The sequence below is a fragment of the Marmota marmota genome, unplaced genomic scaffold (assembly GCF_001458135.2).
Source record: "Marmota marmota marmota unplaced genomic scaffold, marMar, whole genome shotgun sequence".
NCBI lineage: Eukaryota > Metazoa > Chordata > Mammalia > Rodentia > Sciuridae > Marmota > Marmota marmota.
Genome location: NW_026000240.1, coordinates 34796913 through 34822766, shown reverse-complemented (window position 1 = coordinate 34822766; position 25854 = coordinate 34796913). Strand labels below are relative to the sequence as shown.

General features: G+C 51.8%; 1 protein-coding gene across 1 annotated transcript; it reads left to right on the top strand.

The window, feature by feature from the left end:
* Positions 1–12940: 12940 nt before the first annotated feature.
* Slc38a3 (solute carrier family 38 member 3) lies at positions 12941–20968 on the top strand. The gene is made up of 15 exons (XM_015487158.2): positions 12941–13083; positions 13192–13273; positions 13433–13548; positions 14107–14180; positions 14268–14360; positions 14457–14538; positions 15601–15683; positions 15826–15884; positions 16287–16451; positions 16528–16607; positions 16879–16979; positions 17210–17334; positions 17420–17564; positions 19359–19462; positions 19553–20968. Exons 1-15 carry the CDS (start codon positions 12983–12985, stop codon positions 19655–19657), a joined length of 1515 nt encoding a protein of 504 aa, XP_015342644.1. The 5' UTR covers positions 12941–12982; the 3' UTR covers positions 19658–20968.
* The last annotated feature ends 4886 nt before the right edge of the window (positions 20969–25854 follow it).

Genomic DNA, 25854 nt, shown 5'->3' with positions numbered 1-25854 from the left:
CTGGACCAAGCACATGTGATGCTGCATCAAGCCCAGACCACAGGGAAGTATTGAATGAGCTGTTAGCAGGACCTTTGGTCACTTGGGGCAGATATCCAGGTGACAGATAGATAGATACTTGGGGCTGAGCAGAAGGCAGATTGTAGATGGCATCCTCAATGTCCAGGTGGATGGTGGAACTGTGAACTTGCAGGGGGCTGGAGAGGGGAGAAGGGAGGGTAAGGGTACACAGACCTGAGCAGGGGAAGAAAATTAAATAGCTCAGGGAGCCAAGTACACATGTGGGAGCTATACTGGTGGTGTTCACAAGCCTGAGTGAAGGAGTTTGGGGCTTTCAGGCCAGTGGTACAGAATCCCTGCTGGGTGGTCTTTGGGTCTGCTGAGCTGGAGCTATTCATCTCTACTAAGGACCTTCTCCCCAAGAAGTTTATTAGAATGAGGTGGTGCAGGGGGTAATGACAGGGATTTAATGGGCAGAGGCAAAGGAGAGGATAGGAGGCCTTGAGTAGCTAGCTGGAAGTGTTAGGCTTCAGAAGGAGGAAGGTAGACTAAGAAGGAGAGGTGGATTAATGGGGTCTTCCTCATGGCTGCCTTGTCTTAGAATGGTAATGAAGTCCTCATCCTTCCTGGGCAAAGAACACAGAGAGCCAGAACACCATGTAGGGACTGGACCCTGCCCTCCACAGATGGTTCTGACTTTAGAGTCTGGGATTAAAGATTGGTATGCCTGGATCATGAGGGCTGGAGACACTGCCTGGCCTCAAGCTACCTCATCTATGACCAGCAAATGGGGTGTGGGGGAGCTTTGTCTCCAGCCACTCACCTCACTCCTTAGCCCCACTTACCAGTATAATTACATCCGAAGGAACAGGATCAGTGGCCTGATGACCGATTCACAGTCCAGGGTAGTGAATCAGAGACAGCTGGCCTAGAATCAGGACCACGGCCTCACCTGTCATGTAGGTGGGGGACATTTACTGTGGGCACCACCAGCCACCACCATCTCTCTTGACTTACAATCTCAAGGTGTCCCTGAGGGACTCTGTGGTCTTTAGCTCTGGCTCTGACAGGACTAACCTAGCCTAGTCACTGACCAGAGATTAGACAAGCCTGGTGGACGGTTAATGCTGCTGACGTCAGGGCCTGGCCAGATGACCACTGGGAGTTTGGGCCCTCCCCATGGGCAGCAGCACAGCCCATGTGACCTGGGATCATTAAGCCGCTTCAGTGGCCAGAGAAGCTGGGGGCCAGATCTCAGGGGAAAGAGGGTGGGCATGCCAGAGCTGCAGGGGCAGGCCTTGGACAAGAGGCACCAGCCCTGGCCCCCAGACTGGGGAAGGCTAAATAGCAGGGTTTCCTCTGGGTCCCCTCCACAATTCCACACTTTGTGTGTAAGATTAAACTCTCCTTTGCCTCTGCCCACTAAATCCCTGTCATTACCCCCTGCACTACTTCATTCTAATAAACTTCTTGGAGAGAAGGTCCTTCATGCTCAAAGAGCAGCCTCCAAGGTACCAAACTAAGAATGTGGTCAGGTGCATGGACCTGAGTTCTTGACCTTGGTGAATAGAGTGAGAACCATCCTTTTCTATGAGGCCTTTGAATCTCTAAGAACTCCAGAGCAAGTGTCCTGTCCCTGCACACAGCTCTCCACTTAACAAGTGCTGATTTCACATGCATTCTGGTTTCTTCCACCTGTGGGTCCTTTCTCTTCCCAACTCTGGCATGTGCCTTCCTTCTCCTTGGCAGAGCCAAGCCAGAGTTTGGCTTGGCTATTGAATTTTCCTTGATTCATGCCCTCCATTCTGAAAGGCGCTTTCCCATTTAGACCATAGAGAGCACTTGGAGATGTGGAGGCTGGAACTGAGTGAGATAGTAGGGCCACCACAGTGAATCCTGGGATAGCTGGCTCTTCTGGTGACTTAAGCAGGGTTCTCAGAGATGATCTTCTATTTTTGTGCTAAAGGACAAGTAGAAGTTTGCCAAGGAGGTGGGACCTCGTGCCTTAGGAAGCACGAGGGCAGAAGCACAGCAGCATGAAGACTAGAATATTCTGGGAAGAGCAGGATCATGTGTGGCCAGCTGGGCCAAGGCATAGGGTGGAGGTGGGGGCACTGGGAGCAGGTGGGGGGATATCAGGTAGGCCAATTGAAGGTGAGGGAAGGAGCCTGCAGGGTGCCTAAGTAGCCAGTGGATCCAGATGCTGGGTTCTGAGAAGGACTGGGTTAGAGGTGAAGATGGGACATCACTGTTGGGAGAGGGTCTTGGCACATCAAGTAGATGTGGGCCAGTGGATATGGTGGTGTCATGAGAAGAGCCTGTCTTGCTGGAGGCTGAGTGTTCATGACTGGAAAGGGTGGGGTGAGTGAGAGGTTTCTGAAATAGTGAAAGAAGGATCTGGCAATCCTGGGGACCCTAAATTCTGCTCCATATGTCTGGTAGTTTCCTGGACCTGTGTTTGAGGTGCAGAGATGGAAGAGTAGAAGCAGCAGCTGGGCTGATGCAGGATATAAAGCCTCCCTTACTCCCAAGCTGCTGCTCCCTACACAGCAGTTGCATGGATAGACATTCCCTCTGGTCTCTGGGAGAATAGCTCCATCTCTGCTGCCCAGCTGTCCAGCCACTGCAGGCTGGGCTGGGAGATTCGGCAGGTGGTGGGAAAGGCCTCAGTGCTGTGTTTGCCCTGGCGGGGGCCCAGGCCTAACAACAACAAACAGTCAGCTCCTCCCCCAGCCTGGCCACAACTAGTCTGGCCCAGGGACCCCACATCATACCCTCCTCTGGGACTTCCACAGCAGCTCAGTCCAGCCAGACCTGCTCCCTCCAGTATAAATTGAGGACCTCTACACTCACATGCTGGATGACCTTGAACCAGGTCTGGCTCATCAGAACTGCCAGTGGAGCTGGATTTGCCTGTACATGCCTGTAATTCCAGCTACTAGGGAGACTGAGGCAGGAATATTGCAAGTTTGAGATAAGCCTCAGTAATTTAGGAAGGCCTCCAGCAACTTAGACACTGTCTAAAAATATAGGGCTGGGGGACTGGGGCTATAGCTCAGTGGTAGAGCACTTGCCTAGCACGTTTGAGGCACTGGGTTCTACCCTCAGCACCACATAAAAATAAATAAAGGTTTAAAGAATTAAAAAAAAAAAGGGACAGGAATGTGGATCAGTGGTAGAGCATCCCTGGGTTCAACCCCCAGTACCAAATGCAAATGGAAAAAAAGTAATGAAAAAAGAAATTGCCAATGGGAGCCAGTAGCCCTTTGCAAATGGCTCCTTGAACACCCAGGGTTCTATGTCCTTTGGATAGTGGGAGTCTAATGGCCCCTCATGATCATGGTGAGCTCCATTCTGTCAATTATATTAGCCCCAGATCAGGAGGAAAGCCAAGTCCCTTTTACTGACAAGGCATGAATTAGGTGACTTGAGGTTTTTGGAGGTTTCCCCATCCCAATACATTTCTCTTTAGCCCTCCTAGACCCCTGACCATAGCATACAGCTTTCCTTTCACCCATACTCCTCAGGTTCAGGGGACAAAGCCTTTTCCTTGTGATACGGAGGGAAACTGAGGTATGCTAAGGCTTGGCTATGAGTCAGCAGGAAGAGAATCCAGAAGTCCTGGATTCTGGGAGTCCTGACTCCCAGCCCATGGCAGGGGAGGGGTGAGGCTTGTCCTCTGAAGGCATTCCCCCCACAACAGGAAGTGCGGCAGACATGACACAGAGAAGTCCAGCGTGGATAGGAACAGCAGAGGCCATGGGATTAATCGGATCAGAGCCAGTGGCTGAGAAGCAAGGGGCACAGCTGTTCTGGAAAACCCCCCTCCAGTTTATCCTGAAAGGTCAATGCCTCCCCCCAGCTCCCTGTTGGCTGGACCTGGAGCTTTACACCTACTAGCCCCCTCTAAGCACCAAGGCCCTAGTTGAGAAGCAGGCAGGGGTGGGACAGAAGCCTTCAATCAAGAAGGAGGCCACCCTAAAACCTCTGTCCCCAGAGCAGGGCCAGCCTGGAGGGCATGATCTAGAAGGCCCCAGGCAAGACACACAGAGAGGTCACCTTACTCCCTTCCTGTCCTCACTTCCCCTACTCCTGTCTTTCCAGCCTCAATAATACTTTCTTCTAAATATCTGGGGTGAATTGATAATAGGAAGTCCTTCCCATTCCCACCCCATCATCCCATCACGGATTAGGAAGGGTGAGATAGGCAGAAAAGGCATTTTTGTGGCAGTCCCAGCTACTGGAGAGGCTTAAGCAAAAATATGGTGAATTTGAGGCCAGCCTGGGCAACTTTTTGAGATCTTGTCTCAAAACAAAAAATAAAAAAGTTCTCAGTGGTAGAGGGACTGGGCCCAATCCTCAGTACCACCACACACACACAAAAAAAAAAAAAAAAAAAAAAAAAAAAAGAAAAGAAAAGGTATTTTTCTTGCCTAAGTAATGTCTAAAAGTACTCCATGCAGACAGAGCACCCTTCACTGAAGTTAAGCTTTGCCCTGTTCCCATTCCTCTTGACTAAAGATTCCCTCTGGCTTCAAAGACCTGAGGGCAGAGCATTTCAGGGGTTTATATCACCAAGAGACCTCTGAGAGAATCTGTTTTGGCATGAAGCATTTCGCCAATTCTTAAAAACCAAGTAAGCACTCCAAAACCTAGGGACTCCCTTCGCCCCAGCTGCCCCTCTGCTCCAGGCCCGTCCCGCCCCCGTCCCTCTTCGGACAGCCCCTCCTCCTTTGGGCCGCCGGGGATTGGCGGGCCGGGGGCGGACCGGGGGCGGGGCCGAGCGCCCTTCATCCCCAGCCTCTGCTGGCTCTGTTGCAGCCCCGCGCTCAGTCGGAGAGCAGAGCAGACCGAGCCAGCCTGAGCCAAGCGCCGCGCGTGCCCACCCACGAGGCCAGGTACCACTGGGGACGTCGGGATACAGGCTGAGGGCCCCCGGGCGAGCCCTGTCTTACTCGCCTAGCTGGCGTCTGTTGCAAGCTCTGGATAGCACCTTTCGACCTCTGCGACCTAGGCAAGCGCCCTAGCCTCCGGCAAGTCAGAACCCCGCGCGCTCCAGGCACTGGTCTGCGGACCTGCCAGTCGGGACTCACTTCCAGGCTTGAGCCAGGGTTCCGGAAGGGGCGCCTTGTCCACTGGGGTTTTTCGGGAGGGCCAGGCTGGACAGCAGGAGGTCAGCGGCCCCCAGAACTGGGATCACAGGACGCCTTGTTGGGCACTCAGGCAGCACCCGACCAGGTTCCCAGAGGCATGGCCCGCGGGGCGGGCTAGAGAGGTCCCGGAGGACGACTCAAGAGGGCCCCGGAGCAGTCCCTGGAGCGCTGCCCCGACGGGAGCCTAACAGGCAGAGCCACTGGCTGGCACGCCCGGAATCCGAGTATATTTATCCTGGCCTCTTTGGGCAGGGGTTTGAGGGCAGATCGGGCCTGACCTCCTGAGGGGCCGCGGGGTACATGCTGGCCCCAGAGCCAGTGCCATTTGCAGCGGGGCCAGCGGGCACTGCGGGCGCAGGGCTCTCGTGGCTCTTTGGCCTAAGGGCGGGACGCCTAGTGCGCTCCTCCCCACCTGGCGACGATGCCGGGCGGGCGGGATATAAGAGTCTAGCCCTGCGCACACGCGGAGGAAAGGGTCCAAGACGCCGTTTGCATGAGCCCGCCCTGGCTGAATTGTCCCCTTCCATTGGCCACAACGAATGCGTGCTTTTGTTTACACCCGAGGAAGGAGGTTAAGGATGGGACCTGTGGGGTTCTTCCCTCCCTCCACCCCGACCTGAACCCTGAGCCCAGGTGTAGACTCTCCAATGGAGCTGAGGAGGGCTAATTCAATGGCCCTGGAGTCCTGAGCAGCACGGGGAGAACACCCCTTCCCATGCCCATCCTTCCTTCAGCCTGTTAGCTCTGTCCTTCCTTCCATGATTGCCTCCTGATACTTTGCTGCCCCTGGAAGAGGCACTTGGTCTGGAATAGGGGCTTAGTGTCTTGTAGAAGGGAGGCCAGACCCTCCCAGTTCTCATTCTGGGTGACATGAAGCTAGAGATCCAAGGACAGTTCCTTTTTGAAAGGGGGAGGTTCATACAGCCATGGAAGCCATCCCTCTGGGAGCTCCTACCGAGGGAGGGATCTGGAGTGGATAGGACCAGGCCTGTCCCATCTCTGAGAGAACTGGAATAACTGAAATCAAGAATGGCATCTGACTTCTTAGGAGTGGCTGTAGGGGATTGTCTCTGGGGGAGGATGGAAGTGTGTTTCAGAACTTCATTGTGCCTGGGCCCATAGAGCCTATGTCCTCATGGGCCTCTCAAGCCATTCTGTTGAGTGCTGGTTCTTGTGGCCCATGTTACAAGCCTACCCCACCCCCAGGTCCAGGGCTCCAAGTGGTCGGATCACAAGAGTTGGTTGCTTTCTGTCCTTATGCCACTGCTCTAGTAAGGCAAATGGGGAAACTAAGGCACAATGAGATTAGGCTGGTGATTCATAATCTCTGGGCCAGGATGGGGAAAGATTTCAAGTTGAATTGAGCACACCTTGGAAGTATTGGCTGAGTGTGAGGTCAGACATTCAGTTTCAGAGGAAAATGAAACATTTGTAAGGGAAGGGGTTGACTGGCTACCAGGGAGATGCAGTTTTGACGTTTATGTGTGCGAAAAGCTGGGATGGGATTTGCAGTCCATGCTGTGTTGGGATGGCGGCCCTGTGGAAGTATGTTCTTGGTACAGATATGATCAGGGTCAAGCCCCACTTAGAGCAGGTAAGATGGACTGAGGGCTTGCCTAGGGGCTTGAACTCATTCCATTCATCCAACACTTATTAAGCACTTACTGTGTGACTCATGAGCACTCAGTCTTGTGGGTGGAAGAGTACTGAAGAGGTGGACCTTTGACTTTGGATGGGAGGGCAGGGTGGGGCTCTTAAGGACCAGGCGGGGCTTCTGGAGGCCAAAGGAAAGGACCAGCTGCTGGGCAGGAGGGCCTTTCCTGCCAGTAGCCTAGGGTGGCTTGGTTTTGAATTTCCGCTCTGCAGGCCACGTCCTGTACACAGCCTCTCAGCCAGCACGTCTGCACACGTGTGTGGTCATTGGGAATAGGAGTCACTATAACTGACCATCATTTTTGCATGTCTTTTCCATTGTTCCAATAGTAAAGCTTCAGGTGCTGGACCAGAGGTGCTTCAGGTGCTGATCCTGGCCTTGTGACCCTAGTGGGTTTAGCTGCACCCTCTAGATGACAATTGTCCCTAGCCAGTGGGGTCATAACCTGCCCTGGCAAAGATGTAAAGATGCAGTGGTTGCCTTTGTATGGGGTTCTATCTGGTCATTCCTGCAGTGCCCACTGAGCATCCTGCCCCCTCGTGGGCATTCTGCTCGCTCTCTCTCTCTCTCTCTCTCTCTCTCTCTCTCTTTCTCTCTCTCGGTCTTTTTTTTTTTTTTTTTTTTTGTATTTTTTATTTTGAGACCAATTCTCATTAAGTTGCTGAAGGTCTCTCTAAGTTACTGAGGCTGGCCTCAAATTTGCAATTCTCCTGTCTCAGCATCCCGAGTCACTGGGATTACAGATGTATTACCACATCCAGCCCCTCTCCCCTTCTTGTTCCTTCTGGGATTTTCTGTCTTTCCTTGGCTGTCTCGTTCCACCATCTCTTTCAGTCTGTCTGTGTCTTTTTCCATCTGGCTATCTTTGACTGGTTGGTAATTTCTGTTTCCTACCTCTCTGGTTGTCTCTGTTTCTGTCTCCCTGTCTGAATGTCTGTCTACCTATTACATGTGATTTTTGTCTCTCTGTGTTTTTCTCTGTGTCTCTTTATCCATACCCATTTTTCTTCTAGTTCCCTGGGCTAGGCCTCTTGTCTGTCTGTCTGTCTGTCTGTCTGCCTAGATCAGTATGCATGGGTGCATATATTGAATGTGTGTGTGCTTTCTCTCCCTGATCTCTCCCAGTCTCTCTCTTCCCTCCCTCTGCCTCTCTCTGCTTCTTCCTGAAGTTGGATGTCACCCCTCCTCCAGGCTGACCTTGCCTTTAGCCCCCCATCATGGTCTCCAATGAGTCCTGAACTGCCCGTGGCCTGTGTTCCAGCTTTCTTTGGGGCCAGAAGTCCGGCTGTCCAAATATTTGGCCGCCTCCAGGGGATTCCGGGTCAGCAGGGAGGAAGATGAGTTGGCTGGCGCAGGGTCTCCCCTGCCCCTGGGGGGGCCACAGTCATGTGATGTCCTGTCCTTTGCCTCTGCTGGGCCTTTGGCTGCACGTCCCTCTCAGCAGGCTGGCAATGGAGGGGGAGAGGGAGGTGCTGCTGGCTCTAGACCAGTCTTTTTTTTTTTTTTTGAGACAGGGTCTTACTCTGTTGCCCAGGCTGTGCTTAAACCCCTGTACTCAAGCAGTCCTCCTGCCTCAGCCTCTCAAGAAGCTGGGACTACAAGTTTGTGCCACAACACCTGGCTTCTAGCCCAGTCTTGAGCCAAGAGGTTCTGGTTACAACCTCCAATGCAGGAAGCCTGAGCAAGAAGGGTCCAGGGCTGGGTAGGAGGCAAAGCCTATGCGGCTTTTAAGCATCTGTTGGATGTCTAGGAAATGTTCCCCACCAAAGGAAAGTCTACCTTCCGGTCCTGTTTGGGACTCTCAGATCCTCCTAGACACTTCCGGATGCCCAGATCACAGACACAGAGAGCCCTAATCCCAGAACCAGGGAGCTGGGAAATGAGGGTTTGATGTGGTGACTCTATTAATGTTCTGGGCCATTAACCTTTCTCTGAATGTGCCCCCTCCTGTATATTACCCCCTCAGAACCAGCCCAGGGTTGGCTACTTTTTGTTATGTGTTGTTGACAATGAGGAGTGGCAGATGGGGGACTGGGATAAAATCTGGGGTTATGGCCTGGGGGAGGAAAAAGGGGGTGTTTTTGTACTCTCCCCTATTCTAACAGCATCCTACTTGCCCTAGCCCTAGACCTCTGACCTCAGCTCCCAGCAGCCCCTGGCTGTGCCTGGAGGATACACAATTCAAATATGTTGATTGCATCTAGTTTACCCACTGACTTATACTCTGCCCTAGAAAGGATTTTCTTTCCCTTGAAGCCTGGAGAAGCTGGTGGGCAGAGGGGTAGCTGGGGAGTGTGAGTGCCCTGTCTCAGCCAAGGAGGGGAATGGTAAGGATGGGCTGAGTTGGGACTGTGGACAGCCCTCACCCCGAACCTCACCCAGGGATAACCACAGCAGACCTCAAGCCACACTAGCTGCTTCTCCCCAGGTCCTCCTTGGACTGAGGTCAGGACTCTCTAGGTATTGGAAGCCTGGCCTATAGCAATATTATCAGTGGGGTCTAGGCCTCCATCCGTGCATGTGGCCACAGGACCAAAGGAAGGGCAAGCAGATGTCTCCCTGTAGCCATCCCACCACTGCAGATGGACTTGTGTCCCTGAGCATTGGAAAGGAAAGCAGGATTCAGAGCATGGGGACTCCAAGGACCTTGATCCCAGGGCAAAGAGGTGTGCTTCCTGTAGTGGCTGACGAAAGCAGTCACCCCACAGTGGCCTGGATTCCTGGGCCTGAAAGTCTTTAATTAGCCAAACTCAACACCTGCAGAGGTGTGCCTGATGAATTCTCACTCTGCGATGCCCGCGTGGGCAGGTGTTACCTGCTACACCATCCTGTGGCTCCTGGGCCCCCTGGTCTTCCCTCCCAGTAGAGCAAATAGCTCCCAGAGCAGGAGCCCAGGCCATCAATTCTGTGCCCGTGACAGATGCCATTTTGATGACTTTCCCACAGTCATAATGATCTCCCTGCTGTAATGCTTGACTTTTATCTGGGTACCTATGGTCTGTTCTGGGGGCAAAGGCTTTAGGGAGGCTCCTCATTCTGTCCTCAACTTTGGCCAAGCCTCATAGGAAACCTGGATGCCAGAGGTCATGGAAACCCTGTCTCGGGAATACTCTTTCTATGGCGACACAGTGAGGCCGGCCAGGCCAGACCTTTGCCTCAGGTTCAGTCCAGGCTCTCACCCCAGTGGGTCAGGCTCCACTGCAGCTGTCCTTCAGGGGCTCCCCTCTGAGTTTTTCCTAACTCCCCAATGCAAAGGACTGCGGGAGGCACCGAGCCCGAGGGGTGAGAGCTTTCAAAGATGGGCTAGCAGCCTCAGGGAATGGCTAAGGTCCTGAGTGCCAGGCCAGAGCTGATCCCACTCTGGCCCCCTAGGCCTCAGGCCTGGCCTTGACCTATGTACAGACTTTGCCATGGCCTTTCAGGCTTGTCTGTAGCCACAGCGACTTCATTCCACCCTCACTGCCTGCCCCACACCACAGAAGCTTTTCCCATGCTCAGCCCTCTGTCTGAGGCCCTCTTTCCTATTCCACACCTCAGGGCCTCCTGTTGGAATTTTAGGACTGGCTTCATCACCCTCCTTGATGACTCCTTTTACCCCACTCCCTTTTTCTTGTCTTTTTTGCTGTGCTGAGAATAGAACCCAGAACCTCACACATGCTAGGCTAGTACTGTATCATTGAGCGATGTCCCCAGGCCCTCTTTCCCCTTCTCTGAGTCCGAGTACGATGTGATTCATATTTGTAGCAGGAACTTTAGGGTAGTGTGGAGGGGTGGAATTTGTTTTATTGTTTTTTGCTCTTTTTCCCCTGCTTCCAGACTGGAGGTCACTTGAAGAGGGATATTTCATGTCCTTTCTGGAATCTCAGGCCAGCCTGAGACCCAGCAATGACTGGTTATGAGTGAATAATGACCACCAGACCCCAAAGGTTGAAGCCTCCATCCAGCAGGGGGGATAGTGAACCTAGAGCCAGAACCTCATACACCTCCCAAGGCTCATGCCATGGATTGGGGTTTCCCTGGAGGCAGTGTCTGGCTGCTAGGTGTCCTGATGGGACACCTTAGCCAGTGTATAGTGCACCCCCTACACACACCAGCCCAGGCAAGCCTTCAGACCTTGGTTATTAAGACAGAGAAGGGTGCTTTGTGCCTGCTGCCGACTCAGCACACTCCAAGGGCCTGTCCTAGCTTGCCCAGGGCTGGGGGCCAGGCAAGGGCAACCCTGGCTTAGTGCCAGGGGGAGCTCTGGAGGGACTCTGGAGACCCGTCACTGGCACCTGTGCATCCAGGTGGAATCCTTAGAGGGACTCTGATGGCAAGAGTTAGGCAGGGGCATGAGAACAGGGAACCCTGGTCTAGGGAAAGAGGGCTCAAGATGAGATATCAAGCCAGGTATAGTGGTACACAGCTGTAATGCTAGCTATTCAAGTGGCTGAGGCAGGACTGTAAGTTCATGGCCAGCCTGGGTATCTTAGTGGGACATGTCTTGAAATTTAAAAAATGGCTGGGGGGGGGGGTATCTCAGTGGTAAAGCACCTCTGGGTTCAATCTTCAAAAGATTGAACTGTACCCAAAAAAAAGAGAGAAATTTTAACATTATGTCCTAGCTAAGTTGGCTGGGAGGGGAGGGATGCTCAGAGCTGGCAGCTGAGGAGGCAGAGGCATGTAGGATGCCAGGTATGGGATCTCCAGGGCTGAGATGACAGAGATCTGAACTCTGGTCTGGGGCAATGGAGAGGGGGTCCTCTAGTGGTAATGTGAGGCAGCTATCCCCATCTCCTCATTGTCCCCAGCACATAGTGTTGGTTTGAGTTCCCTGGTGCTCTAGACTCAAGAGCAGACCCAAGGGTCTGCAGTGGGAAATGGGGATTCAGGGCAGAACTTGGGGTTCCCAAGCAGAGGGGCACCATGGCCCCAGGACTAGTCTCTGGCCAACCTGCCAGGCAGAACCACCTTTCCTGATCTGCACTCTGGCTCAGTTCTCCTACTAGCCAGTCTGTGATGTCCTGACAGACCCTGGATTCAGATACGTTCTGGGCATGGGATAGGCAACTCCAGGCCCCACTGGTGGGAGAGGGGCCAGTAAGTTGTCTGGGCAGTGTGCAGGGGGAGCGGAGGGAAGCTAGATCCTAGAATCCAGCTAGGCCAGGCCCTGAGAACAGAGAAAAGGACACTGACCTGGTGATCTAGGCTCCTCTTCAGGTGGCCGAGCCCCTGAGCTCTGTCCAGGAACTCAGGGAATGAGGGTTCTGCTTGGAGGTGTGATCCTGGATAATGGGCATATGAGCACTGGGGCCTCCCTGGAGGAGAGGAGAGGCTACAAGGAGAACATGGTCCTGGGGCCAGGACTGTGTGGAAGATGAAGACCATGAGGCCCAGAGAACTGAGCCATGGAACACCCGTTTCCTGGAAGGTCCCCTGAGGGCCTTTCGCCATAGCCAGGCAGGAAGGGCCCAGGTGTCCAGTCACCCAGCACTGCCTCAGGCCTCCTGGCTCTGGGAGGGCGGGCAGCCTCTGCGCCTGCTGTTCCCAGCGCCAGCTCTCAGCCCACAGAGGGCCCTTTGTTTTGGCTGCCAGCAGTGCCCGCCTGGCGGCTGGGAACAGGGCCCACAGCCCTCACCCTCTCCCGAGGCCTCTAGCTGTTGGGCAGTGCCATTCTATATTGGTCAGAATGCCCCTGGCACACAGGGCCAGTGCATAAAACTGTCTCCCAGGACTAGTGTGGAAGGAGGAAGTCCATCCAGGGTGCAAACCCAGAGTAGAGTCTAGGAGCCTAGGACTCAGCATCCAGGGGCCCTGGTGCCATTGGGCTCAGAATTGGGTCATCCAGATGACCCTCACTTCACAGATGGGGAAACTGAGGCCCCAAAGGCTTGACTAGGCTGGAATATGTAGGGGAGTTGTGCTGGCAGAGGTGTCCTATTAGGATATACTCAGGTGTCCAAGCTGTGCCCTCTACAAAGGCAGATCACAGAGAGACAGCAGGCAAGTTGTGTGTGTGCGTGTGTGTGTGTGTGTGTGTCCTGAGTGACCTTTTGGGTGGGTGCTATGGTTTCTGGCCTCATTTGAGGAACTGGGCAGTGGGCCACAGAGTGGGGATAACCAGAGGGACTGGCTGCTCCACAGACAGCCTGATTGTTGGTGTGAGAACTATACTTCCAGTGGTGGTCCCTGAGCCATGGAGGTGCCTCTGCAGACAGAGATGGTGGAGCTGGTGCCCAATGGCAAACACTTGGAGGGGCTGCTCCCAGTCAACACACCCACAGCAGGCAACCAGAGGTATGTAGACAACCAGAGGTATGTCCCAGTGGTGGCCGGGACAGTGCAGGGCAGGGGTACAGGGTACAACACTGGAACTGAGCTGCCTTCCCTGGCCTGTGTCTGCAGAGCTGAGGACTCTAGACAGAGCTGTGTGGAAAGTAAGGGCTTCCTACAGAAAAGCCCCAGCAAGGAGCCACACTTCACTGATGTAAGCCGGCTAGCCTAAGGGGCTTGGGGGCACTGTGGGGAGCTTGGTTGCAGTAATACATGCTCATTGATGATGATGGGAGGCTCAGTGACAGCAAGGGGGAATGACATAATGCCCTAATCTTGCTGCCATTTCACCACCCCATTCTGGTGCCTGCAGTTTGAGGGGAAGACGTCGTTTGGGATGTCAGTGTTCAACCTCAGCAATGCCATCATGGGCAGTGGCATCCTGGGACTCGCCTATGCCATGGCCAATACAGGCATCATCCTTTTCCTGTGAGTGCCTTCAGCAAAACTTGTATAGACGGGGAGCCCTGAATAAGCCACCACCATGACCTCCCAGGACCCACTAGTTCCCTGTTCAGTGGGTGGGGACCTTTTACTCTAAACCCAAACCACGTCTGCGAAAACCTCCACAGCCAGACAAATATACTTCACAGCCCAGAAAACCCACTGAGGCCATGACACAGAGCCGGCTTTACAGGCCCAAGTCTGTTCTTCTACCATGTTTACATGTGATGGTCAAACCCTGTGGCCAGGACCTGTGTGGCACACATGTCCTTGGTCTGGGGGATCTGCCCTGAAGCCTGAATGAAAAACATGTTTATCCCAAGAACTCCTTAGTCATAGGTTGCTCTTGACCCACAGGGACCCTTCTGGGTTATGTCCCATGTTCAGTCAAACAAAATGGTATTCACACCTCCAGGCATGCAGAGCCTGCATCTACATCCAGTCAGGGGTCCAGATGATAGACCTCCCCAGGCTTCCTAGAGACCCTTACCCCCTAGCAGCCAGGGGAGTCCCTAGTGGCTTCTTTTTCTCCGTTTTCCCCAGGTTCCTATTGACGGCCGTGGCCCTCCTCTCTAGCTATTCCATCCACCTGCTTCTTAAATCCTCAGGAATTGTGGGTGAGCCTCCCACCAGCCTGTAGAAGGGTGGAGTTGGAGCAGACTGGTATGAGCTACCCTGGCTGTCCTGATCCCCTGTTCCTACAGGCATCCGCGCCTATGAGCAGCTGGGCTACCGTGCCTTTGGAACTCCTGGAAAGCTGGCAGCAGCCCTAGCCATCACACTGCAGAACATTGGAGGTAAAGCCAGTGGGCAGGTGGCAGGCAATTAGTGATGTACAGGGCTGAGGGCTGGCTGTTTTGGCTGACCCCAGCACCTTCTTCCCCTCTCCCTAGCCATGTCCAGCTATCTGTACATCATCAAATCTGAGCTGCCTCTTGTCATACAGACATTCCTGAACCTGGAGGAGAAGACCTCGTGAGCCCTGGGGGTGGGGGTGAGGGTGGGAGGTCTTAGTCCCCCTCCCTGTGTCCACTGGCCCTGGGGGGCCCAGGCTGGGTTTTTGGGGAAGATGAGAGTGTGGACATGGGCCTGAGGGAAAAAAAAGAAAGCTGCCAGCAGAGCCAGCACTTAGCTCCCACTTGTTTATGGACCACCTAAGTGAACCCTCCCCAGGTGGGGACACCTGGGGCTGGGACCAAGGTGAGACTGGGGAAGCTGGGCTTGCCTGGGCTTGGACCCCTCCTGTGAGCATGAGAGCCTCAGGCTTATCTCTAAGCACCTACTATTCCTGACCATGGGGTCAGCCCCGCCTCTCCTCCCACCAAGAGATTAAGCCCGGGTTGTCCTGGTTGCCCATTACTTTAGCCAGCACTGACTAGGTATCAACTTTGTCTAGTGGATAGGAATCAGAGAGAAGGTGACCAGCTCTGCTCTTGCAGCCCAGCCCAAGCAAGTAAAGGGGCTATGAGCCTGAGTGAAGCTCTGGGAGGCAGGAAGAGTCAGGATACTGCCTCCAAGACCCCACCACCTTTCCCAAGGAGTTGGCCTTTGGGTTTGTCCTAGAAAGATGGTCCTGGCCCTTATCCCCTTACCTCCCTGAACCTCATGTCAATTTCTAGGAGGTTGAAGGGGTGGGGTGATGCAAGATGCAGATGCCAGGAGGAACCACAGGGTCATAAGCAAGTCCCTGAGGCCCCCATGGAAAACACCACCTCCCAGAGGAAGGTCCCTCATCTCACTCATCTCCCTCAGGAGGGCTCAGCCCAGACCTGTGTGTGCTATGAAAACACCAGCAGGAACTGCAATAGTAAGCACAAACCATGTGCTAGGCTAGCACATTTGTCCTCACATCACATAGAAGGAGAGTGTGAGAGTGTGCCCATTTTGTAATTCAGAACAAGGAGACTCAGCTATAATCAAAGATTTTCAGAGGTTATTCAGTAGCTCTGCTGGTGTCCCTAACTGGGGGAGGCAGGTGGCCCCACCCCAGGCCAAGTAGTGGACTTTGACCCTGGCACCCCATTCCCATCCCTACAGGATCTGGTACATGAATGGGAACTACCTGGTGATCCTGGTGTCCGTCACTGTCATTCTGCCCTTGGCACTGATGCGGCAGCTTGGTGGGTGTGGCAGGGTCAGGCCTTGGAGGGGATGTTGGAGGGATGTACAGAAGGGATCCCAATCTCACAGTCCTCTTGGAGGGGATGTTGGAGGGACACATGAGGGAGCTCCACTCTCACAGCCATCTTTCCCCTTTTGCAGGCTATTTGGGCTATTCCAGTGGCTTCTCTCTCAGCTGCATGGTGTTCTTCCTAATTGCTGTGAGTCACCCTCCATGTTGGTCAAGAAAGGGGTAGGTCACCCAGGGGAGTCCTCTGTCAAAGAGAAGGTACAGATGTTTGCGGGATGCCTGGATCAGAAAGTAGCCTTTCCAGGCCAGGCGTGGTGGCACATGCCTGTAATCCCAGTGGCTCGCAAGTTCAAAGCCAGCCTCAGCAATTCAGCAAGGTGCTAAGCAACTCAGTGAGACCCTGTCTCTAATAAAATACAAAATAGGTCTGGGGATGTGGCTCAGTGGTCTAATGCCCCTGAGTTCAACCCCTGGTACGAAAAAAAAAAAAAAAAAAAAGTAGCTCCTCGAGTTTGTGATCTAGATATGGCTTCATGGTAACCTCACAGGTAGCCCAGCCTGGCTCTGAAACCCTCATCCTTTCCCACCTAAGGTCATCTACAAAAAGTTCCAAGTGCCCTGTCCCCTGCCTCTCAACTTAGCCAACGTCACTGGCAACTTCAGCCACACAGAAATCCTTGAGGAGAAAGTGCAGCTGCAAGGAGAACCTGAGGCTGCTGCCCTCTGTACCCCGAGCTACTTCACACTCAACTCACAGGTTCCAACAGGCCATGGTAGGGATGGTGGGGCCTGGTGGCAAGGAGCTGGCTTGACACAACCCCATATGTCCCCAGACAGCATATACTATACCCATCATGGCCTTCGCCTTCGTCTGCCACCCTGAGGTGCTGCCCATCTACACAGAGCTCAAAGAGTACGTGTCTGTGGATGGAAGAGGGATTGGGGCTGCCTTGAGCTGGTTTGGGGAGAATGGATGGGACCAGGGTGGGACGGGGCAGGGAGGGTAACACAATCCAAGTTACCTGGCCAGAGATATCCATGGCTGCTATGAAGACATTAAGGGCAAGAAGGAGACTCCCTTCTTCTGTCAAATAGTGAGGATGTGGTACTAAAGTGACTGGCACATGGAGTTCTCCAGATGTGGCCCAACTTGTCACTAAGCTCTCTTCTTCACTGCCTCATAGCCCCTCCAAGAGAAAGATGCAACATATCTCCAACCTGTCCATTGCCGTCATGTACGTCATGTACTTCTTGGCTGCTCTCTTCGGCTACCTCACCTTCTACGGTATGACTGGACCAGTGGGGACTAGGGCAGAGGCCAGGTTGGGTGACAGGGGCTGGTCAGCAGCCATGGTGCCCTGCATACTATAGGTGCTCATTAGGTGCATGATACCTGCCTATGCCCTGCAGCTGTGGAGGTGAGTCTGAGTGCCACTCCCCAAAGTGTCAGGGTCCACCAGGCAGCTCAGAGTCCAACACCCCTGGCCTGCTGACCACCTTCCCTGCTCGCCACAGACGGGGTGGAGTCAGAGTTGCTGCACACCTACAGCAAGGTGGACCCATTTGATGTTCTGATCCTGTGTGTACGCGTGGCCGTGCTGACAGCTGTCACACTCACAGTGCCAATTGTTCTGTTCCCGGTGAGCCAGTGGATAGGTGGCTGCGCCAATGGGGAATGGGGCTGATGAGGCAGACAGGCTGATGGCTCTTCTAACCTGCCCCCAGGTGCGCCGTGCCATCCAGCAGATGCTATTTCAGAATCAGGAGTTCAGCTGGCTGCGGCATGTGCTCATTGCCACTGGTCTGCTCACGTGTATCAACCTGCTGGTTATCTTTGCCCCCAACATCCTGGGCATCTTTGGGATCATCGGTGAGAATTTGGTCCTGCTGTGGAAGTGGGGGTATTGCCTCACTTCTGCAAATCCTGGGTGATTTTTTTCTTTCTTTTTTTTTTTTTTTTTTGATGGTGCATCTGAGCTTCTGTCCTTAAGGCTATTGTAGGCTCTTTGAAGCCTGAGAACTACTGAGTCAATCCTTCTTGCTAGGGGGGCAGAGGTGGACTCCAGTGTTCAAGGGACTCCACAGAGGATCTCACTAGGCTAGGCATGGTAGCACACACCTGTAATCCTATCTCTTTGGGAGACTGAGGCAAGAGGACTATTTGAGCCCATCTGAGACCAGCCTGGCAACATAATGAGACCCTTTCTGAAAAGAAAGAAAAGCAGGCCGAGTGCAGTGGCACACGCCTGTAATCCCAGCTGCTCAGATGCTGAGACAGGAGGATCTCAAGTTCAAAGTCAGCCTCAGCAAAAGTGAGGTGCTAAGCAACTCAGTGAGAACTTCTCTCTAAATGAAATACAAAATGGGCCTGGGGATGTGGCTCAGTGATCAAGTGCCCCTTAGTGCAATCTCAGGCACACAAAAAAAAACCACAAAAAAAAAACTGAAAGAAAAGCAAAAGGACCTCATTGGTTCTTGTCCCTATTATAAACAAGGAAACTGAAGTCCACACTGATTAAAGAAGCAGCAGGGCAATACAGCTAGTGAGTAGAGAGCCTTGATTCAGTCCTAGGATTACCAAGCTGTAGGCTTGATGCTCTGTCCACTGTTCCATCACAGGTGGGGTTCTGAGCTAGAAGATCAGACAATTCTGATATGTGTTTGGGGTGACCCAACTCAGAATACTGACTCCCTGTGACTCCTTGACCCAACTCTGTGAGGTCTGATACAGTCTTGGTGCTGAGTATTATGAATATCAAGGACAAGATATTGCTTTTATGGGTTGAAAAATCTAGCTCAAAATGAAGTAAGCAGGAAGAAATCACTGGGCCTACAGATGTAGCTCAGTGGTAGAGTACTCAACTAGCAAGCACAAGGCCCTGGTTCAATCCCCAGTACCACCAAAAAAAATTTATATATATATATATAGATAGATAGATAGATAGATAGATAGATAGATAGATATAGATATAGATATATATAGATATATATAGATAGATAGATAGATAGATAGATATGGATATATATAGATAGATAGAGAGAGAGGATGAGAATAGATTTATTTTGGCTCACAGTTTTAGAAGTTCCATTTCATGATTTTTGGTCCCATTGCTTTGGTCCTGTAGCAAGGTACCACATTATTGCAGGAGCTAACCACATACCTCAAGCTCAGGAAATAAAAGGGAAAGAAGAAGAGATCAGGATCCCATAATCCCATCCAAGGGCACACTCCCAATGGCCTAAGATCCCCCCACCTCCTAACATTTCCACCACCTCCCAACAGCCACCCTGGGCCCCAAGGTGTCCTAGCACTTGACCCCTCCAGATCCCTTCAGAGTCTCCCAATACTTGAACCTTTGGAGAACATTCAGGATCCAAACTATAGAAAGTTATACCCAGGAGCCAGTATCCTTAAGGCTTCATTGCTCCAACATAACTTCCTTTTCTCATTGCCAACTTTGTTCATTGACTTCCTTCTGACACCAACAGCACCAGCCTTCCATTCTGATAGGTGGAGATCAAAGGCAGAGGTTGGTGGGCTCCCCAGAATCAGGCAGCACTCTCAAGTAGAGTGAGAATGTTTGATCTCATTGAAGCATCTACCCCTGAACCTTGGCCAGTAAGTGAACAAGAGTCATCAGTGACCATGCTTTGTTCTTTTCAGGTGCCACATCTGCCCCATGCCTCATTTTCATCTTTCCTGCCATCTTCTACTTCCGAATCATGCCCACTGAGAAGGAGCCTGCAAGATCCACCCCCAAAATTCTGGTGCGAGGGACCTGGAGGCTGGTGGGTTGGTGTGGGACTGAGGAGGCGGCCCTGAACCTTTATACCTGACCTTCAGTTCTGATCCTATAGGCCCTTTGCTTTGCTGTTCTTGGCCTCTTGCTGATGACCATGAGCTTGAGCTTCATCATCATTGACTGGGTCTCAGGAACCAGCCAGCATGGAGGAAACCACTAGGATGACCCCAAACCGTTTATTTAATTGTCCTAGTGCCCCTGCCTAGACTCTCCAGCCCCTGCTTCCATCCAGTGGCTAATCAGGGGGAGAAAGATAGGGGAGACAGGCATGGAAAATACTATAGCATTTGGCCCCGCCCATGTCCTCTCCATGGAAGGTTTTTGTTAAAGAACCAGGACCAAGGCCCTGGGGCCCTCCCTGCAGGGCTCCCAAGCTTTAGAGGCTTCCTGAGCTGTGAACAGGGTGGGGTTATTGCTTCAGATCCCACTCAAATCCCTCATCTCCCTGGCAGAGGTGCGTATGCTGGGGCCCAACAACTGCTTCCTGAGGTCACAGCCTAGGGGCACACAGAGCTAGAACCCAGGCCTGCAGTCATTCTTCCACTCTGCTGCAAGGTTAGGGTCTGCACCCAAGGCCTCATCTCCTCCATCCCACTTGCTTTCACTCCCTCTATCCCTTTGGTCCCTTTTGGACACTTGGGCTCAGGCCCTTGAATACTCTTATCCTCTTTTCCCATCCCTTCCATGAGAGTAGACCCCATCCATAGCTGGGGCCACAAGGTTATGCTAAGGATAGGGCTGGCATGGGTCCCCCCAAGAAACCCTAGCCTTGTCCCTTCACCAGTCCTGGGGAGGCTGGGACTCCCCCACCCCAAGCCTGGATCATAGCTCACATTCCACTGCTGGGAGAAGAGGGACCAAGCCTAGAGTGTCCTGCTCCTGGGAGCCAAAGACCCCAAGGGCCAGAATGGGATAGGGCTGGGAAGGACTGGCAGCCCCCTTTTATAAATATACATAAGACCAGCTGTGTTTTATATTCTTGGTTTCTATAGTCCCTGGGTTCCTAGAAAGTGGGATAGGGTCAGGACACGGATAGTGATGGAGAGCCCCCTGTCTCCTCGCCTGGATGAGGGTGGAGACAGGGCAAGACCCCCACACATCCCTTCTCCTGCCTCCCAGTACAACTAATGGCATGCTCAGATCCAGCTCTGGGTCTGGGCCAAGCTCAACACAGACCTGCTTTCTCACGGGGTGAGGTGGGGAGGAATTAATGAGGCCCCAGGAAGTGGGACAGAGAGAGGCCTCCGGAAGGAGGCAACGTGAGGTGCATCCCCAGCAGCTTCACAGAGGGTCTGAGTTGGGGGCAGCTGAGCCCTGAAGAAGCACCAGGAAGGGCCTCTTGCCCTTCCCTGGCTCCGAGGCTTCCAGGTTAACCCTCTGTCAATGCCTTGAGTCTAGGGACAAAAGTCCAGGGATCCTATGCCCCATTGGGCTGATCTTTTTATTAACAGTAAAATCAACTGTGAATAAAGGTGGGTTAGTGAGTTCCTATGTGTGGGGCCCTGAGTGGCAGTGGGGGAGGGGGTGGCAGTCCAAGGCAGGGCAGGGGCTGCAAGGAGGCCCCAGGTGTCCTGGCCCAGTGGCACTGGGAAGCTGCCCATCGCCTTAGGCAAGCCTAAACCAGCTGCAACACAGCAGGATGGAGCTGTCCAGGCCTTGGCATCAAACCCTCATTAGGAGAGACCCTGCACCATGCTAGGCCACCAGAGAAAGGACAGCAGGAAAAATCTAGTTTGAACTAGCAAGGCAGCTGCCAGCTTGGGAAACTCCTGAAAAAAAGAACTTCCTCAAGCTGGTGGCTGCTTGGCCCATAGCAATGCCAGCTGGGTAGAGGGGGGCTTCCTGAATCCCATTCCCACCATCTCCAGGCACCTGACTCCAGCCTGGAAACTCACCCAGAAGACCTGTGGCCACAGGAAAGAGCTGAACACTAGAGGTGGATGGAGCCCAGGGTGCCCTGTCATGAGGGGCTAGCCTCTGGATTTCTCAGGCCTGTTCACCATCAGATGGGGCCAGAGCACTGTCTGGAACCCTTGGCTGCTGGGGAGTCAGGGGCAACAAGAGGCAGAGTCTGTCCTGCTAATAGGCCCACGGGATCTTTTCACATACTTCTTCCATCCAAAGAGGGCTGTAGGATAGAGCAGCATCAAAACACCAGGCTGGTGGGATTTGCTAACAGTAGCTACCCACTCCCCAGCACATATAATACTGGATTGAGAGGGACCCTGGCCTCCAAAGGCCTCTTCTAGCCTGATCAGGGGACAACAGCTCCAGCAAAGAGAGGACAGGTGATGTAACCACTGCACTAGATTCCAAAGCCATGTGCCCATAGACTATGTGAAATTAAGTATCCCTTGTCTCTGGCTGTCAAATTCTAGCCATTCAGCCTCCATGAGGACGGGTTTTCAGGCCCTTGGGCCTTATTAAGCATTTTCAAATGTTTTGAAGAATTTCCCAGTTTTTTCCTCCCATTTATACTTTAAAAAATTTGTTCTAAGCCTGGGGATGTAGCCCAGGAGTAGGATACTTGCATAGCATGCATGAGATCCTAGGTTCCATCTCCAGCACTGCAAATAAAACATTGTTCTGAAAGAATTTTTTCCTTGCTCTTTTTGGAATATTAAGAAGGTAGATGGGCTGGGATTGTGGCTCAGTGGCAGAGCGCTTGCCTCACACATGTGAGGCATTGGGTTCAATCCTCAGCACCACATAAAAAAATAAAGGTATTGTGTCCATCTACAACTAAAAAAGAATATTAAAAAAAAAAAGAAGGCAGGGTAGCCAGAAAGTCCAATATAGACATCATCTCTACTTATTTTCACTGTTTTTCTTGTGACTGTTACAGAAAAATAAGATACACAGACTAGGAAAAGGGACAAAAGCATATTGATTTCCCTGCCCAGCCACTGTCCTTGCCCAAACAATCCTCACCCATGTTTACATGCACACAGTCACCTATCAAATGAAAAGGGATGCATTAATTAAGTCACTCAGTCTACAACTATTTGTTTATTTTTTTCTGCAGTGCTAGGGATTGAACACAGGGCCTCATGCATGCTAGTCAAGCATTCTACCACAGAGATACACCTCCAGCCTTTTAAGAGGTGCTAGCTTCAATTCCTAATTGAACCAAGGACCTTGCACATAACAAGGCACACACACTACAACTTAGCTATTACCGCAGAAATTATGTGTTTATTGAGACTTCCTATGTGCCAGGCATTCTTCCAGCACCTGCCAAGTACAGCAGTGAATGAAGGGAAGACCCCCGCCTTCCTTTAACATCCACTCTAGGTTAAGAACTGGATTCAGAACAGAAATATTAAACAAACCACTAGCTTAAATCACTTCTTAGAAGATGCTCAGTGTTATGGGGAATAAAATATCAAGGTAAGGGCAATAGAAAACAAGGGATCAGGAAGTAGATCAGGGTGACCCTCACTAAAGAGGCCATCAGAGATTTGAAGAAAGAAGAAGCTATGCGAACATCTTTGGAGGAAAGTTCTAGTCAGTGGGATCAGCCAGTGCAAAGCTCTGAGACAGAATGTGCCTGACATCTGAAAACAGCCAGGAGGCCATTGTGGCTGGGGCTGGGTAAGGCAAGAGATGGTTACAGGGTTGGTTGGAGGCTCATGAGAGGGCCAAATGTTGTGGAGCCCTGTCATGCCACCATAAGAATTTTGGAGGGGGTGAGGGTGGTGGTACATACCTGAAGTCACAGTTACTCTAGAGGCTGTGGCAGAAGAATTGCAAATTTGAGACCAACTTAGGCAATTCAGCAAGACTCTGTCTCAAAATAAAAGTAAATTAATATGTAAAAAGGGGCTTGGGGTATAGAAGAGTGTCCTGGTTTAATTCCCAGTATCATTAAAAAAAAAAAAAGAAAAAGAAAGAAGGAAAAGAGCTTTGGATCCCATGGTGGCACAGGTCTGTAATTCCAGTTACTTAGCAGGCTGAGGCACATTTGAGGCCAACATGAGCAAATTAGTGAGTCCTTATCTCAAAATAAAAACAATAAAAAGTACTGGGAGCCAGGTGTGGTAGTGTATGCCTGTAATCCCAGCAACTCAGGAGGCTGATGCAGGAGAATAACAAGTTCAAAGCCAGCCTCAGCAACTTAGCAAGGTCCTAAGCAACTTAGGGAGACCCTGTCTCAAAATAAAAATAAACAAATAAATAAAAGGACTTGGGATGGGATATAGCTCAGCCCTTGGTGCAATCCCCAATATAAAAAAAAAATAGTAAGTAGAACTTTGGATTTGTATTTGGGTAAGATCAGAATCAATATTGGGTTCTAAACAGAATAGGGGGCAGGGAGGCAGGATCTGATTCAGTATGACTCTAAGCTTTGTATGGATTATGCTAGCTACTACACTGAAACTAAACTCTGGATAGGGTGGGGGGCAAGAGTTACACTGACATTAGGACTACTGCAATTATTCCAATCATGTCAGGCAGCTTAGCTCAGGTAGTGGCAGAGTTGGTGTAAGGTATTTTGTCTGGAAGATAAAGGTGGCAGGGTTGTATTATGGACTGGATATGGGGAGAGAGGATGAATCAGGGTGACTCCAAGTTTGTCTAGGGATAGAGCTGCGCCACTTCAGGAGGCTAGGGTGGGAACAGGCTTGGAACGGATATCAGCATGACGGCGAGGAGTTGAAAGTACTGACCATACATCAAAGTATAGTCACATCAGTTACTGGTGTGTGCTGCAAGCTCAGTATTGGCTGGCAGTGGAGCTTTGGGTCTGAGAGGCAAAGTTAGTGGTACTTCAAGCCATGGGCCTGGACAAAATGGGAGGGCGTTTAGACAGAGAAAGGCAACAGTTCACACTGAGCCCTGAAGAAATAAGATAGAACCAGCAAGGATCTGTGTAGGAAAAGCCAGCAGGTAGGAGGAAAACTAGAAAGTGTGAGTACCTAGAGTCAGGCAAATATCAGATGCTGGGAATCACTGAGAAAGGTTTCAGGTGGGAGCATCAGATTCAGGACCCTGTGGTAACTAAGGATCCTGTCCAAGGCAGTTTTGTGGAAGGAGAGGCAAACATGACTGGGTTGGGTAGAGGAAAAAATGAGAGACAATCAGAAAGAGCTAATATAGACAACTTATATGAAGTTAAAGGGGCAGAGCCAAAAGTGGCTTTTAAGAAAGATTGGAAGCCTGGTGCAGTAGCACATGCCTGAAGTCCCAGTGGCTCCAGACGCAGGAAGATTACAAGTTTGAGGCCAGCCCCAGAACTTAGTGAGATCCTGTTTCAAAATTAAAAAAATAAATAACTTAAAAGGACTGAGGATGTAGCTATGTGGTAAAACATCCGTGGATTTAATTCCCAGTACCAAACAAACAAACTGGAAAGATGCTATTGTGGGGGAAGGAATGGAATAGGCTGGTCAGGTGTGAGCCAAAGGTAGGTGAAGGACTTCTGTGAATGTACTGCTGGGGAAACTGAGCTGGAGGACCATTGTGGGAGGTTGGATAGTGAAATCTGCACATTAGAAAGTGTGAAGGGGGGCTGGAGATGTGGCTCAAGCGGTAGCCCCCTCGCCTGGCATGCGTGCGGCCGGGGTTCGATCCTCAGCACCATGTACAAACAAAGATGTGTCTGCCGAAAACTAAAAAATAAATATTAAAAAAAAAAAAAAAAGAAAGAAAGAAAACAGAATGTGAAGGGTGGCTGCTGATCTCTGACCAAGTGCTAGATATTAAGACATTATGAGTCCCAGACGCAGCCCAGGGACAACAATGAGAATGTGAAGAGACCCAGGGAACTCATCCAGATGTTTGTCTTGACCCCAGAGAAAAGTCACCCAGCAACTGACTTTCTTTCAAACAACTTGGAGCCGTGATAATTGACCGAGAGTGACTTAGTAATAAAGTAGCCCTGGAAAAAATTTGAGAGAACAAAACTGCTTTCAAAACCACACAGGGCTGTAAACTCACCATGCCAGGCACAGCTGGGTCAGAACAGTTTTAGCCAGAGATCGAATCTCCCCAATCTGCGAGAAGCGGCCTCTGCTGCCCCCATGCGATCAACCGCGGAGTCAGGGTTTCACAATGACCCACTGCATTGCCCAGCCCAGTGGCTGGGACCCTCTCACCCCTAAGGCTCCAAGGCATTTCTGGAAGTCTTCCTGGCTGGCGTACCAGAGGAAGACAGGCAGGAAGGTTTCAGGTGGGAGTTCGACCGGGAGGTGAATACGGAAAGGAGCCAGCCCAGGTTCCCCACCTGCCTGACCTTGGAGGGGTCCCCAGAGCAGAAGAAGGGGCTAGACCCCTAGGCCAGGGGCGTTCTACCACTGAGTTACATCTCTCCCTCCAGCTCCTTTTGTTTTTATTTTCAGTCAGGGCCTCACTAAA

What these genes read in the sequence shown, in the direction of transcription:
- Slc38a3 (XM_015487158.2), top strand. Translation starts at nt 12,983, where the DNA reads ATGGAGGTGCCTCTGCAGACAGAGATGGTGGAGCTGGTGCCCAATGGC. An exon ending in AGGAGCCACACTTCACTGAT is followed by an intron (nt 13,274 to 13,432) that starts GTAAGCCGGCTA and finishes TGGTGCCTGCAG; the next exon opens with TTTGAGGGGAAGACGTCGTT. An exon ending in CGGCTACCTCACCTTCTACG is followed by an intron (nt 16,980 to 17,209) that starts GTATGACTGGAC and finishes TGCTCGCCACAG; the next exon opens with ACGGGGTGGAGTCAGAGTTG.